This window comes from Dendrobates tinctorius, unplaced genomic scaffold, assembly GCF_039654945.1.
Source record: "Dendrobates tinctorius isolate UK_male_01 unplaced genomic scaffold, ASM3965494v1 ptg000086l, whole genome shotgun sequence".
Classification (NCBI taxonomy): domain Eukaryota; kingdom Metazoa; phylum Chordata; class Amphibia; order Anura; family Dendrobatidae; genus Dendrobates; species Dendrobates tinctorius.
In genome coordinates this window covers 59,543,951-59,557,145 of record NW_027361754.1, presented here as the reverse complement: position 1 = coordinate 59,557,145, position 13,195 = coordinate 59,543,951, and the positions used below count along the sequence as shown (strand labels likewise).

The following is a 13,195-nucleotide window of genomic DNA, read 5'->3' as shown; positions in this document are numbered from 1 at the left end:
GATCTGGTGAATTACTTCAAAGAAAAAATTGACCAGCTCGGACAGGAAATTATCTCCCTATCACCTCATACCATGCACTGTCCTCTGTTGTGAGTTCATTTTTCCCTTCACCAGTGAGGTCTGATGAACTCCCTCTTCTGGCGAAGGAAGGTAGTGAGGCTGATCACCAAACAGCTGAGCAGGTAGATGATGACTGGGTCACAGGAACTGATGACTGGATATAAGGCAGCCGACGCCCTGCTGCCTCGCTGGTGAATTCCTGCTGGATTCTTGGAGACCAGTCTGATTTCTGCTTCCCAAAGCTAAGTGTTGCTCTGCCTTTTGTACACTTTAGTTCTGGTTTTGTTTGCCTTGTTTTTTGGAGTTCAGCCATCCCCGGCCGGGGGTGAGCTGAATTCCATTTTTGTCTCTGATCTGTTGATCTCTGGCTCTGTCTTCAGAATATGCCTAAGTGCTGATATAGTCTTTTTGAAGCCTAGTGACTTCAGGGCCTGTTTTTCCTATTAGTCTGTTGGTTCATTTTTGGATAGGGTTTTTGAGGATTGCAGACAGCAGCTTTTCTATCCTGTCCTATTTAGTTAGCTTGGGCTCCATCATTTGCTCAAACTATCTTTCTATCTGTGTTAGTGTTTTTCATCTTGCTTCACAGTCATTATATGTTGGGGGCTGCCTATTCCTTTGGGGTCTGCTCTGGGGCAGTTTAGATTTCCCCTTTCTGTCTTTAGGCTAATTTAGTTCTCCGGCTGTGATCGAGGGGTCTAAGGCACCGTAGGAACCCCCCACGGCTACTGCTAGTTGTTGTGGATAGGTTCAGGGGTCTGCAATCCGATAGCTTCCAACTTCTCTGGTTTTCTGGACTTAGCTATTATTTTTGTTTTTTCCTCCTTCGGTGACTCATCCATAACAGTCCTCCCTCCCCCACTGCATCTAGCGCACTCTATGATTTTGAACCAGTCACAGAAGAAGAAGTAAGCAGGCTCCTTGCATCATCTCGCCCAACTACTTGCACAAGTGACCCATTTCTGTCACATCTCCTCCAGTCCCTTTCCCCTGCTCTCACCCCTCACCTAACTAAAATAACCTCTCTCTCTCTTCTGGTATCTTTCCCTCCTCATTTAACCATGCCATCATATATCCACTACTTAAAAAACCATCCCTCGACCAAAACTGTGCCGCTAAGGGTACCGTTACACCTAGCGACTCACCAGCGATCCTGACCAGCGATATGATGCGGTCAGGATCGCTGCCACACAGGCAGATCTCACCAGCGTCATCGCAGGGGACGGGGATCGCTACTTACCTGTCAGACGTGGCGATCCTGCGTCCTCCCGCCCGGCTCCACGCGTCGCTCATCGTCACAGCAGGAAGCGCCGCAGGAAGCTGACGATGAGAAATGATCCAGGAGCTTCTCGCACGATCAGCAATAAACAGCGGGGGAGCCGGTCGGAGGTAAGTATCACATGCAGCGATATCGCTAGCAATATCGCTGCAACGTCACAAAATCGGTGACTTTACAGCAATATTGCTAGCGATATCACAGTGTGTAACGGGGGCTTTACTATAGACTTGTCTCTAATCTTCCCTTCATCTCTAAACTCCTGGATTGCCTGTCAACTCCCGTCTTATCCACTATTTCTTTGATAACTCTCTTCTCGACCCTCTCCAATCCAGTTTCCGTTCTTTACGCCCTACTAAAACTGCCCTCACTAAAGTCTCTAATGATCTACTAACAGCTAAATCAAATGGTCATTAGTCCATGCTAATTCTCTTGGATCTCTCTGCAGCATTTGACACTGTGGATCATCAGCTCCTCCTCACTATGCTCCGTTCCATTGGCCTCAAGGACACCGTTCTCTCCTGGTTCTCCTCCTATCTCTCTGACCGCTCCTTTACTGTATCTTTTGCTGGTTCCTCCTCCTCTCATCTTCCCCTTACTGTTGGGGTTCCTCAAGGATCAGGTCAAACAATCAGTAGATTGGTCAAACAATCAGTAGATTTGGTTTCCAGTACCATCGCTATGCTGATGACACCCAATTATACGCTTCTTCTTCTGACATCACGCCTGCCTTTCTAGAAAACACCAGCGATTGTCTAAACGCTGTGTCTAACATCATGTCCTCACTATATCTGAAACTGAACCTGTCAAAGACTGAACTCCTTGTGTTTCCTCCCGTTGCTAATGTACCTATACCCGACATTGCCATTTCCGTGTGTGGTTCCACTATTACTCCCCAGCAACATGCCCGCTGTCTTGGGGTCATACTTGACTCCGAGCTTTCCTTTGCCCCCCACATCCGATCACTGGCTCGCTCTTGTTATCTGCACCTCAAAAACATTTCTAGAATTCGACCTTTTCTTACTTTTGACTCCACAAAAACTCTTAGGCTGTGTGCCCATGTAAGCGTTTTTGAAGCATTTGTCCAGGTCAAAATGCTACAAAAACGCATACAAGAAGCATCCCATTCGTTTTAAATGAAGTCCACACATTTTGTGCACATTGATGCGCTTTTTTTCCGCGAAAAATGCTTCACGGTAAAAAATGCAGCATGCTCATTAATTTTGCAGAAAAGTCAGCGTTTTTGCTCTTTCCTATGAGTCAGAAAACACACGGAAAAAAACGCATAAAAAACGCGTGGTTTTCGCGCGGAAATAAAACGCGCGTTTTCTGGGAAGGAGTCCGATTTTGAAGCAGAAATTTTCTGCATACGTGGGCACATAGCCTCACTGTTTCTCTTATTATTCTCGTCTTGACTATTGTAACTCTCTTCTAATCGGTCTCCCTCTTACCAAACTCTCCCCCCTCCAATCTGTCTAGAATGCTGCAGCCGGGATCATATTCCTCGACAATCGTTAGGCTAAGTTCACACATAGCGGAATTCCCACGGAAGTTACCGCGAGAATTCCGGAATTCCATTCCGCGGGAAAATCGCATTTTAAATTCCCGCGATTTTCCCGTGGAAAAACTAGCGATTTGCAAGCGTAATTAGCTTACGGAATGCTAGCGTTTTCCAAGCGATCTGGAGCATCGCTTGGAGAACTGATTCACAGGTTGGTCACACTCGTCAAACATAGTGTTTGACGAGTGTGACCAACATTTTACTATTGAGGCTGCCTATGCAGCATCAGTAGTAAAAGATAGAATGTAAAAAATAATCAAAAAAAATAAAAAAATATTGTTATTCTCATCTTCCGGCGTCCCACGCAGCCTTTCCGCCTCTCTCCACGCTCCCGGCATCTTCCGGTCCGAGACCGCGACATCATTGCAGTCATTCTCGCAAAGGATTACTGGGACCGGAAGATGCCGGGAGCGTGGAGAGAGGCGGAAAGTCCTCACCCACAAAGCTCTCCGTGGCTCAGCGCCACCCTACATCTCCTCCCTCGTTTCAGTATACCACCCTACCCGCGCCCTCCGTTCTGCTGATGACCTGAGGGTTAGCATCCTCAATAATCAGAACCTCCCACTCCCGTCTCCAAGACTTTACACGTGCTGCACCAATTCTTTGGAATGCACTTCCCAGGTCAATACGATTAGTCCCCAATCCCCACAATTTTAAGCGTGCCCTGAAAACCACATTTATTCAGACTGGCCTATCGCCTCAACACATTAACCTAATCTATCCCTGTGTGGCACAGCCAAAAGTTTTACCATAACCAGGTTCCCCGCGTCATGTTCCCACATGCTTTATGCATCCATTAGCCCTCTGTGTCTGTACTGTTACACACTTAACATTATGGCTGGTCCATACAATCAGGGCAACTGTTACCACCCACCTTTCGTGTCTACCTCTTTCCTCATAGACTGTAAGCTTGCGAGCAGGGCCCTCACTCCTCTTGGTATTTGTTATAATCTACTGTATGTGATTATTGTTATGCTGTAATGTCTATTGTCTGTACAAATCCCCTCCGAAATGTAAAGTGCTGCGGAATATGTCAGCGCTATAAAAATAAAATTTATTATTATTTATTTTTAAGTTTTGTCATTAAATCTGTAAAAAAAAAAAAAAACTAAAAAAAAAAGGGAAAAAAAATTCTGAATAAAAAAAAAAGCTTCAGTTTGGTAAAACATGGCTTCTGGAATAAGATGAAGAAAATTCCCCTCTAGGGGCCACAAGCTGCATTCCCCCTGGTGACGGTGTGACTTCCTGTCAGCAAACATTACGACACCACCGTCGCCTCCTCCATGACTCAGTCCGGCCTCCCACGTCTCCTCACCAACGTCACTTCCCCGCCCGGCCGCCATTTTAGTTCCTGTGGTGGCGGAGCACAGGCGGAAGTGCCGCCATCTGCTAGCAGCGGCTGCGGTCCTCCTCACCGTGTCTCCGCCGAGTCAGGAGGTTTTCGTGAGGGGGAGATCTCGGCGGCCTGATACAATAATGCCGTCCACCCCGCTCCGTGTGGCCGTGGTGTGCTCCAGCAACCAGAACCGCAGCATGGAGGCGCACAATATCCTCAGGTAATGGCGGAACCCCTTCTTCTTCAGTCTGTGCGCGTAGTTCGGGTCCGTGTGAGGCCGGGTGATGTCTCTAGGCCTCTGTATGTGATGGAGGACCCTGGGAGCGGCCATACCTTCTTACACACACCTCCATGGTGGCCATTTCCCCCCTCAGATGTATGAAAATTACACATTTGTAACTGAATTTGTTAGAAACTTTTTTTGGGGGGGGGAACTTGCGCCATATAGCAACTATCCGGCCATTTTTTTTAAAATTCTATTATATGACTGGGAAAGGATTAAAAGCATAACAGTAGTCGCCTTTTCAGTTACCGGGGCCGACTAGGCCTCACATGGGTTCTGGTCGGGTCGTCATCGGAAAGTCCAGTCTGGGCAGGTGGTGTGTGTGTTTGTGTGTATATATATAATTTAGTTTTCACCCCCCCAGTCTCTTCGCTAGTTTTAAGCTTCAGGGGCCTGAAGGTCCTGGAAACCCTTTTATTTCGAGTGATTTCTGGCCGAAGCAAACTTAGATTTGTTTGTGTCTGGTGGAAACTGATTGCCTTCACTCTGTTTTTTTTTCTGTTTTTGGAGTAAAAAAAAAAAAATATATATATTAGGTTCTTTTCACACCAGGACGTGTACACTGAATATATTCTATAGGGTATAATAGGCACCAGTCTGCCGAGAGAACGTCCTTCTCAAATCCATCTGATCACTGTACATCCAAAAAAACTTACCAGCTGATTCATCAGTTTAAATTTTTTTTTTTTTTTTTAAGCCAAAAAATGTCTCTTGATGTTTTTACAGCCTCTCTGTTAACTTTGTGAAAAGTTGAATAAAATGCTTTTATCTACGATCATCTGATGTCTTGTTACAAAGAAATTAGACAGGGACAGAGTTTTGAATATTGAAATATTACAATTTTTTCTCATGTAGGGTGACCAGCCAATGTTACTGGGCACAGTGAGGCTACATGAAAGCTCCACATGTCCACTGTTAACTCCTGGTGGATTGTTTTATTAGTAATCTGTTCATTGTGGTATAAGTTGTATGCACAACTTTTTGTGTTTTTTGTATTTACTCAATAAATATTATTTCAGACTAAAGGCCCCATCACACATAACAATGCACCAGCGATCCCGACAACGATACAACCTTGTCAGGATCATTGGTGTCTCGCTACATGATCGCTGGTGAGCTGCCAAACAGGCAGATTTCACCAGCGATCAGGACCAGCGAGGACGCTGGTATCCATGGTAAATATCGGGTAACTAAGCGCGCGTGGCACTTAGTTACCCACTGTGTACCTTGGATATCAGCTCCCAGCGCAAGCACGCAGGTATCCAAGGTACACAGTGGGTAACTAAGCAACGCGTGTGCTTAGTTACCCGATATTTACCTTGGATACCAGCTCCCAGCGTCTGTTTACAGTGCTGAGAACTCACTGATCGTTGTTCTCCCCGCTGCCACGCAGCGATGCGTGCTGGCCAGCGGGAGACCAATGATCAAAAAATGGCCCAGAACATTCCTGCACGATCAGCGATATTCGGCGGGGGGTCGGTCGCTGATGCGTGCCACACACAGCAATTTCGCTGGTGAGATCGCTGTTGAATCACAATCAGCTATCTCGCTGTGTGTGGCGGGACCTTAAGGGTTCTTTTACACTTGCCTTTTTTTTTTTTGCGGGCCGTTTTTGCTGTAGATAAGCCCCTGATGGTGGTGGCCGAAAATGGGGTGACAGATGCCCTTTAAGACTTAGGCCGATCGGTAACTGTGGCCACAACACAGCACGGCCAAAGATTGCTCAACTACAGGACAGAAGTGCTCAGCAAAACCATAAACACATGAGCCTTTGACACTTTACTCATACCTTTCTGTTTAGCGCATCTGTCCTGTAGCTTGAACAATTGGTGTGGGTTGGGAGATTCGGACTCACAAAGATCAACAAGACTTTTACAATGCTTTAACATATCAAAAGATTTATTTAGTTGCCCTTTTAAATTGTGACTTTAAGCAAAAGATGAACGGTTCAGATGTCAACAATGGGCTTTTGCAGTCTGGATATTTTATATAGAAAACTAGCTGAAGAGCCCGGCGCTGCCCGGGCATAGTAAATAACTGTGGTTAGTTATAACAAATTATAATTATCCTCCATCCCATAGTCCCGTGCCCATATACCCATCATACATATCCTCCATCCCATAGTCGAGTGCCCATATACCCATCACACATCCTTGATCCCATAGTCCCGTGCCCATATACCCATCACACATCCTTCATCCCATAGTCCCGTGCCCATATGCACATCCTCCATCCCATAGTCCCGTGCCCATATGCCCATCATAGATATCCACCGTCCCGTGCCCTTTTACCCATCATACATATCCACCGTCCCGTGCCCATATACCCATCATAGATATCCTCCATCCCATAGTCGAGTGCCCATATACCCATCATAGATATCCTCCATCCCATAGTCGAGTGCCCATATACCCATCATAGATATCCTCCATCCCATAGTCGAGTGCCCATATACCCATCATAGATATCCTCCATCCCATAGTCGAGTGCCCATATACCCATCATAGATATCCTCCATCCCATAGTCGAGTGCCCATATACCCATCATACACATCCTCCATCCCATAGTCGAGTGCCCATATACCCATCATACACATCCTTCATCCCATAGTCGAGTGCCCATATACCCATCACACATCCTTCATCCCATAGTCGAGTGCCCATATACCCATCACACATCCTTCATCCCATAGTCGAGTGCCCATATACCCATCACACATCCTTCATCCCATAGTCGAGTGCCCATATACCCATCACACATCCTTCATCCCATAGTCGAGTGCCCATATACCCATCACACATCCTTCATCCCATAGTCGAGTGCCCATATACCCATCACACATCCTTCATCCCATAGTCGAGTGCCCATATACCCATCACACATCCTTCATCCCATAGTCGAGTGCCCATATACCCATCACACATCCTTCATCCCATAGTCGAGTGCCCATATACCCATCACACATCCTTCATCCCATAGTCGAGTGCCCATATACCCATCACACATCCTTCATCCCATAGTCGAGTGCCCATATACCCATCACACATCCTTCATCCCATAGTCGAGTGCCCATATACCCATCACACATCCTTCATCCCATAGTCGAGTGCCCATATACCCATCACACATCCTTCATCCCATAGTCGAGTGCCCATATACCCATCACACATCCTTCATCCCATAGTCGAGTGCCCATATACCCATCACACATCCTTCATCCCATAGTCGAGTGCCCATATACCCATCACACATCCTTCATCCCATAGTCGAGTGCCCATATACCCATCACACATCCTTCATCCCATAGTCGAGTGCCCATATACCCATCACACATCCTTCATCCCATAGTCGAGTGCCCATATACCCATCACACATCCTTCATCCCATAGTCGAGTGCCCATATACCCATCACACATCCTTCATCCCATAGTCGAGTGCCCATATACCCATCACACATCCTTCATCCCATAGTCGAGTGCCCATATACCCATCACACATCCTTCATCCCATAGTCGAGTGCCCATATACCCATCACACATCCTTCATCCCATAGTCGAGTGCCCATATACCCATCACACATCCTTCATCCCATAGTCGAGTGCCCATATACCCATCACACATCCTTCATCCCATAGTCGAGTGCCCATATACCCATCACACATCCTTCATCCCATAGTCGAGTGCCCATATACCCATCACACATCCTTCATCCCATAGTCGAGTGCCCATATACCCATCACACATCCTTCATCCCATAGTCGAGTGCCCATATACCCATCACACATCCTTCATCCCATAGTCGAGTGCCCATATACCCATCACACATCCTTCATCCCATAGTCGAGTGCCCATATACCCATCACACATCCTTCATCCCATAGTCGAGTGCCCATATACCCATCACACATCCTTCATCCCATAGTCGAGTGCCCATATACCCATCACACATCCTCCATCCCATAGTCCAGTGCCTATATACCCATCACACATCCTCCATCCCATAGTCCAGTGCCCATATACCCATTATGATATCATCATCACCATGGCAACCGTTATGACCTAACCGTCACCATTGCAATGTATTAAGACATCATCGTCACCATGGCAACCATAGTGACAGCATCTTCGCCATTGCAACCTATGACATTAGCGTCGCCATGGCAACCATTATGACATCATAATGAGGGGCGGCACTTGCAACCTATGACATCAGCGTCGCCATGGCAACCATTATGACATAATGAGGGGCGGGGCTTGATACACACACTTTTTCCCCATTGTGTAGATAGGGGCAAAATTGTTTGGTGAATTGGAACGCGCGAGGTTAAAATTTCGCCTCACACAGCCTATGACGCTCTCGGGGTCCAGACGTGTGACTGTGCCAAATTTTGTGGCTGTAGCTGCGACGGTGCGGATGCCAATCCCGGACACACACACACACACCCACCCACATTGAGTTTTATATATTAGATAGCCTGGGAATTGTGGAACATGTGCCCTGGATGCCTGGTGTTGGTGACACCATGTACTACGTCATCTCAGGAGTGTGGGAATAGGTCTTGAACTTGCACACAATTAATGTGGCCATGTTTAATATTTTTGATTAAGGGTGCTTTCATTGTGTGGAGTGGCCCCCTCAAGGCTTTTGTACGGACCCTCCAGCGAAACAGGATTTGGACTGATGTGCAGACTGGGCCATAGATTATAATGGTGTCGGCAGAGTGAACATTCGCTCTGCTGCTCATGGTTTTTTTTTTTTTTCCACTTGTACGCCTAATGGAGGCGAACATCTAGACGTAGGAGACTGCATCTGAGTGTTCTTCTCTGCACAGCAGAGCGCTTGTTCGCTCTTCTGACGGCACCAATATAGTCTATGGCCCTATTAGCGCTTTCGGCCGAATCCTGTTTTGGTTGGAAGGTAGGTTCAAACACAAGCCCTGACAGGGGAACTGAATGGATGTCTGCACGGTGGCTCAGTGGATAGTACTGCAGCGCTAGGGTCCTGGGTTCAAATCCCACCAAGGACAACATCTGCAAAGAGTTTGATGTTCTCTCCGTGTTTGCGTGGGTTTCCTGTGGGTACTCCGGTTTCCTCCCACACTCCAAAGACCTACTGATCACCCACCTGTCATAGCATTCTCATGCATGGCTGTGTGAATTCAAGCAGGAGAAATCAGTACTAGATGGAGAATAAAGCCAGGGAGGCAAAGGCTTTGGAAGTGCTTCATCACACCCAAAACATTTCAGCCCTTTTTGCATGTAGATTCAAAAGTCAATTTTTCAGTGATGGAGGAACGGACTGGCTAGCTAAAAATATGGATGGGCTTGTATTTGCAAAAGCTACATGCACATATAAATGGATTAGAGGTGGTGTCATGTTGGCAGACTCCCTTTAATCAATATGGGTACCAATATGAACCCTTGGGGTACTGCATTTGTCACAGTTCTGTTTCAAGTGGGGCGGCACGGTGGCTCAGTGGGGTCCTGGGTTCGAATCCCACCAAGGACAACATCTGCAAGGAGTTTGTATGTTCTCCCTGTGTTTGCGTGGGTTTCCTCCGGGTACTCCCGATTTCCTCTCACATTCCAAAGACATACTATACTGATAGGGAATTTAGATTGTGAGCCCCATCGGGGACAGCGATGATGGTGTGCAAAACTGTAAAGCGCTGTGGAATACGTTAGCATTATATAAAAATAAAGATTATTATGTCTGTACGCAGTGTGAAAGCACCCTTTTTTACTGTGAAAGCTACCAGCATAGGCACAGTCAAAGGGGTATTCCCAGAATTCACCACTATCCCCTATTCCATACTTTGGAAAATTTTGACTAAAATTTGAATTTAGATTTTCTATGGAGCTGGATTGCAACCCATTTATTAATTTTCTCTACGTTATCAATGGGGTAATTAATTAAGCATTTACTCTAGTTAATAGATTATCAGAGAATGATTTTTCATTGAGATGCTTGTATCCCGATTATCCGCTAGTGTAGATATGTTGGTGAACAAAGAAAACATTCATTGGGTGATCGGATCATTTTTGCAACAACAAAAAAAACAAACCTAATGGACAAAGTACTGATTACTCTATGGGGACAGAACTATTGTATTGGTAATCATTGCACCTCATTTACGAACACAGAATGATGTGTATCGCCATTTGTTAAAGGCACTGTCATAACTTCCCTTGCCTAAACCAGTGTAAATAGTTTTGTTAATATACCCATCTACCGTGGTCTTAGGTATCCAGTAGTGATGAGCGAGTATACTCGTTGCTTGGGTTTTCCCGTGCATGCTCAGGTGTCCTCCGAGTATTTTGGCGTGCTCAGAGATTTGGTCGTCTCAGCTGCATGATTTGCGACTTGTAGACAGGCTGAATACATGTGGGAATTCCCTGACAAACAGGCATTCCACATATGTATTCAGCCTGTCTAGTAGTTGCAAATCATGCAGCTGAGACGACGAAAATTAAATCTCCGAGCATGCCAAAGTACTCGGAGGACACCCGAGCAGCGAGTATGCTCGCTCATCACTAGTATCCAGCACTGTTCTGGTGTTCTTCTGAGTCATACAATGCCGTTTCAGACCCTCTCCGTCACACTGGGCTCTGTGTGACTTGGAAGTGGCTTGTACAATGTAAGCCAATGGGGCATCAGAGCTGCTCCATTGACTGACAGCTCTTACAACAGACTTATAATAATAATAATAATAATAATAATAATTTTTATTTATATAGCGCCAACATATTCCGCAGCACTTTACAATTAAGCGGGGACATGTACAGACAATAAATTCAATACAAGTTAAGACAATTCAAACAGTGACATTAGGAGTGAGGTCCCTGCTCGCAAGCTTACAATCTACAAGGAAATGGGGGGACACAGTAGGTGAGAAATGCTTGTTAATTCAGGTCTGGCAATTATAATAGGGATTTTCATATAAAGCTGCATGATCCGGTCATCAGCCCGTGTGTTTAAGTGCAATAGACAAGTATCAATGTGCATGAAGGGTGTGGAGACAGATGAATAGTAGGGTGCAGATTCAGAATATTTGGAAGGAGGGAACAGGGCAAAGTTAGCTTGCTGAGTAGTTGATGTGGTAGGCTTGTTTGAAGAGATGGGTTTTCAAAGCGCGCTTGAATAGGTCAGGGCTAGGTATCAGTCTGATCGTCTGGGGAAGTGCATTCCAGAGAGCTGGAGCAGCACGAGAGAAGTCTTGGAGACGGAGGTGCGAGGTTCGGATTACGGGGGATGTTTGTCTTAGGTCATTTGTAGAACGGAGGGCACGTGTAGGGCGATAGACAGATGAGAGAGGAGATATAAGGCGGTGCAGAACAGTGGAGAGCTTTGTGGGTGAGAGAGATGAGTTTATACTGGACCCTGTAGCGAATAGGTAGCCAGTGTAATGACTGGCACAAGATGGAGGCATCGGTGAAGCGGCTGGACAGAAATATGACCCTGGCTGCCGTATTCAAGATGGATTGGAGAGGAGAAAGTTTGGTAAGAGGGAGACCGATCAGAAGAGAGTTGCAGTAGTCCAGACGAGAATGAATAAGAGCGACAGTAAGAGTCTTAGCAGTTTCAAAGGTGAGAAAAGGTCGGATTCTGGAGATGTTTTTAAGATGCAGGTGACAAGAGCGACTGAGTGATCGGATGTACGGAGTAAAGGAAAGTTCAGTGTCGAATATGACCCCAAGACAGCGGGCATGCTGCTTGGGAGTTATGGTTGAACCCTCCAGGGTTATTTCGATGTTAGGTAGAGTGAGGTTAGTAGAGGGGAGAAACACAAGAAGTTCAGTTTTAGAGAGATTTAGTTTCAGATAGAGGGTGGACATGATGCTAGAGACAGCAGACAGACAATCCTTGGTATTTTGAATTAGGGTAGGGGTGATGTCAGGGGAAGAAGTGTATAATTGGGTGTCATCAGCATAGAGATGATACTGGAACCCAAATGGCTTAGACTTGTGGCTCAGAGTGTAGTGTGGTGTAAATCAGGATGGTCTGATTTGCTATCCTATGACTTGGAAGACTGCAACATCGCTGGATACCAAAGAGTGATAAGTGAGTACATTAATGTTGGACTACACTTCCATTTTATACTAGTTTAGGGGGGAGGGGGAAGTATGGGAGTGCTTCTTTAATGGTGCGTTTTATGGGACAAAATTGTCATGTGTGAATACATCATTACCGATCGGTGGGACTCCAAACAGTTCAAAGAACAGAGCTGTGTATAGTCCTACCTTTAATGGAACAGAGGTGCACAAACTCTTCTCCATTTGCCTATGGCACTGCCAGAGAGAGTGCAGTGTTTGGCTATTTTTACAGTGGTGGTTTCTTTTGGGCAGAAAGGTGTAGAAACTACTAATCTCCCAAAGTTGACATCATATTGTTTTATTGGATGAGTCCTTCGAAATATTGTGCTACATACTGTACATCAGAAACATACGGTAAATCTTGTTTGTGTGACCAGAGCTGTGGGCCCAGTTCATGTAGTCATTGCATAAATGTTTTAGGCTAGTTTCACACTAGCGCTTTTGAGCGCAGCGACGGCCTGCGCACGGCCGCCGCTAAGCCCCGCCCCCTGCCGCGCCTCCACCGGTATCTCCGCCTACCGGCGCATGACGCTGCATGCGTCCCCTATCTTTATCACTGGGGGCGCAGGCCGTGCGCAGTATGC

General features: G+C 46.2%; 1 protein-coding gene across 1 annotated transcript in view; it reads left to right on the top strand.

Moving 5' to 3' along the window:
* Positions 1-4,193: 4,193 nt before the first annotated feature.
* SSU72 (SSU72 homolog, RNA polymerase II CTD phosphatase) overlaps positions 4,194-13,195 on the top strand; it is a 112,139-nt gene continuing 103,137 nt past the window's right edge. The window contains exon 1 of the mRNA XM_073585460.1: positions 4,194-4,453. Within this exon, the coding sequence (XP_073441561.1) occupies positions 4,374-4,453 (80 nt within the window). The 5' untranslated portion in view covers positions 4,194-4,373. The remainder of the gene's footprint in view (positions 4,454-13,195) is intronic.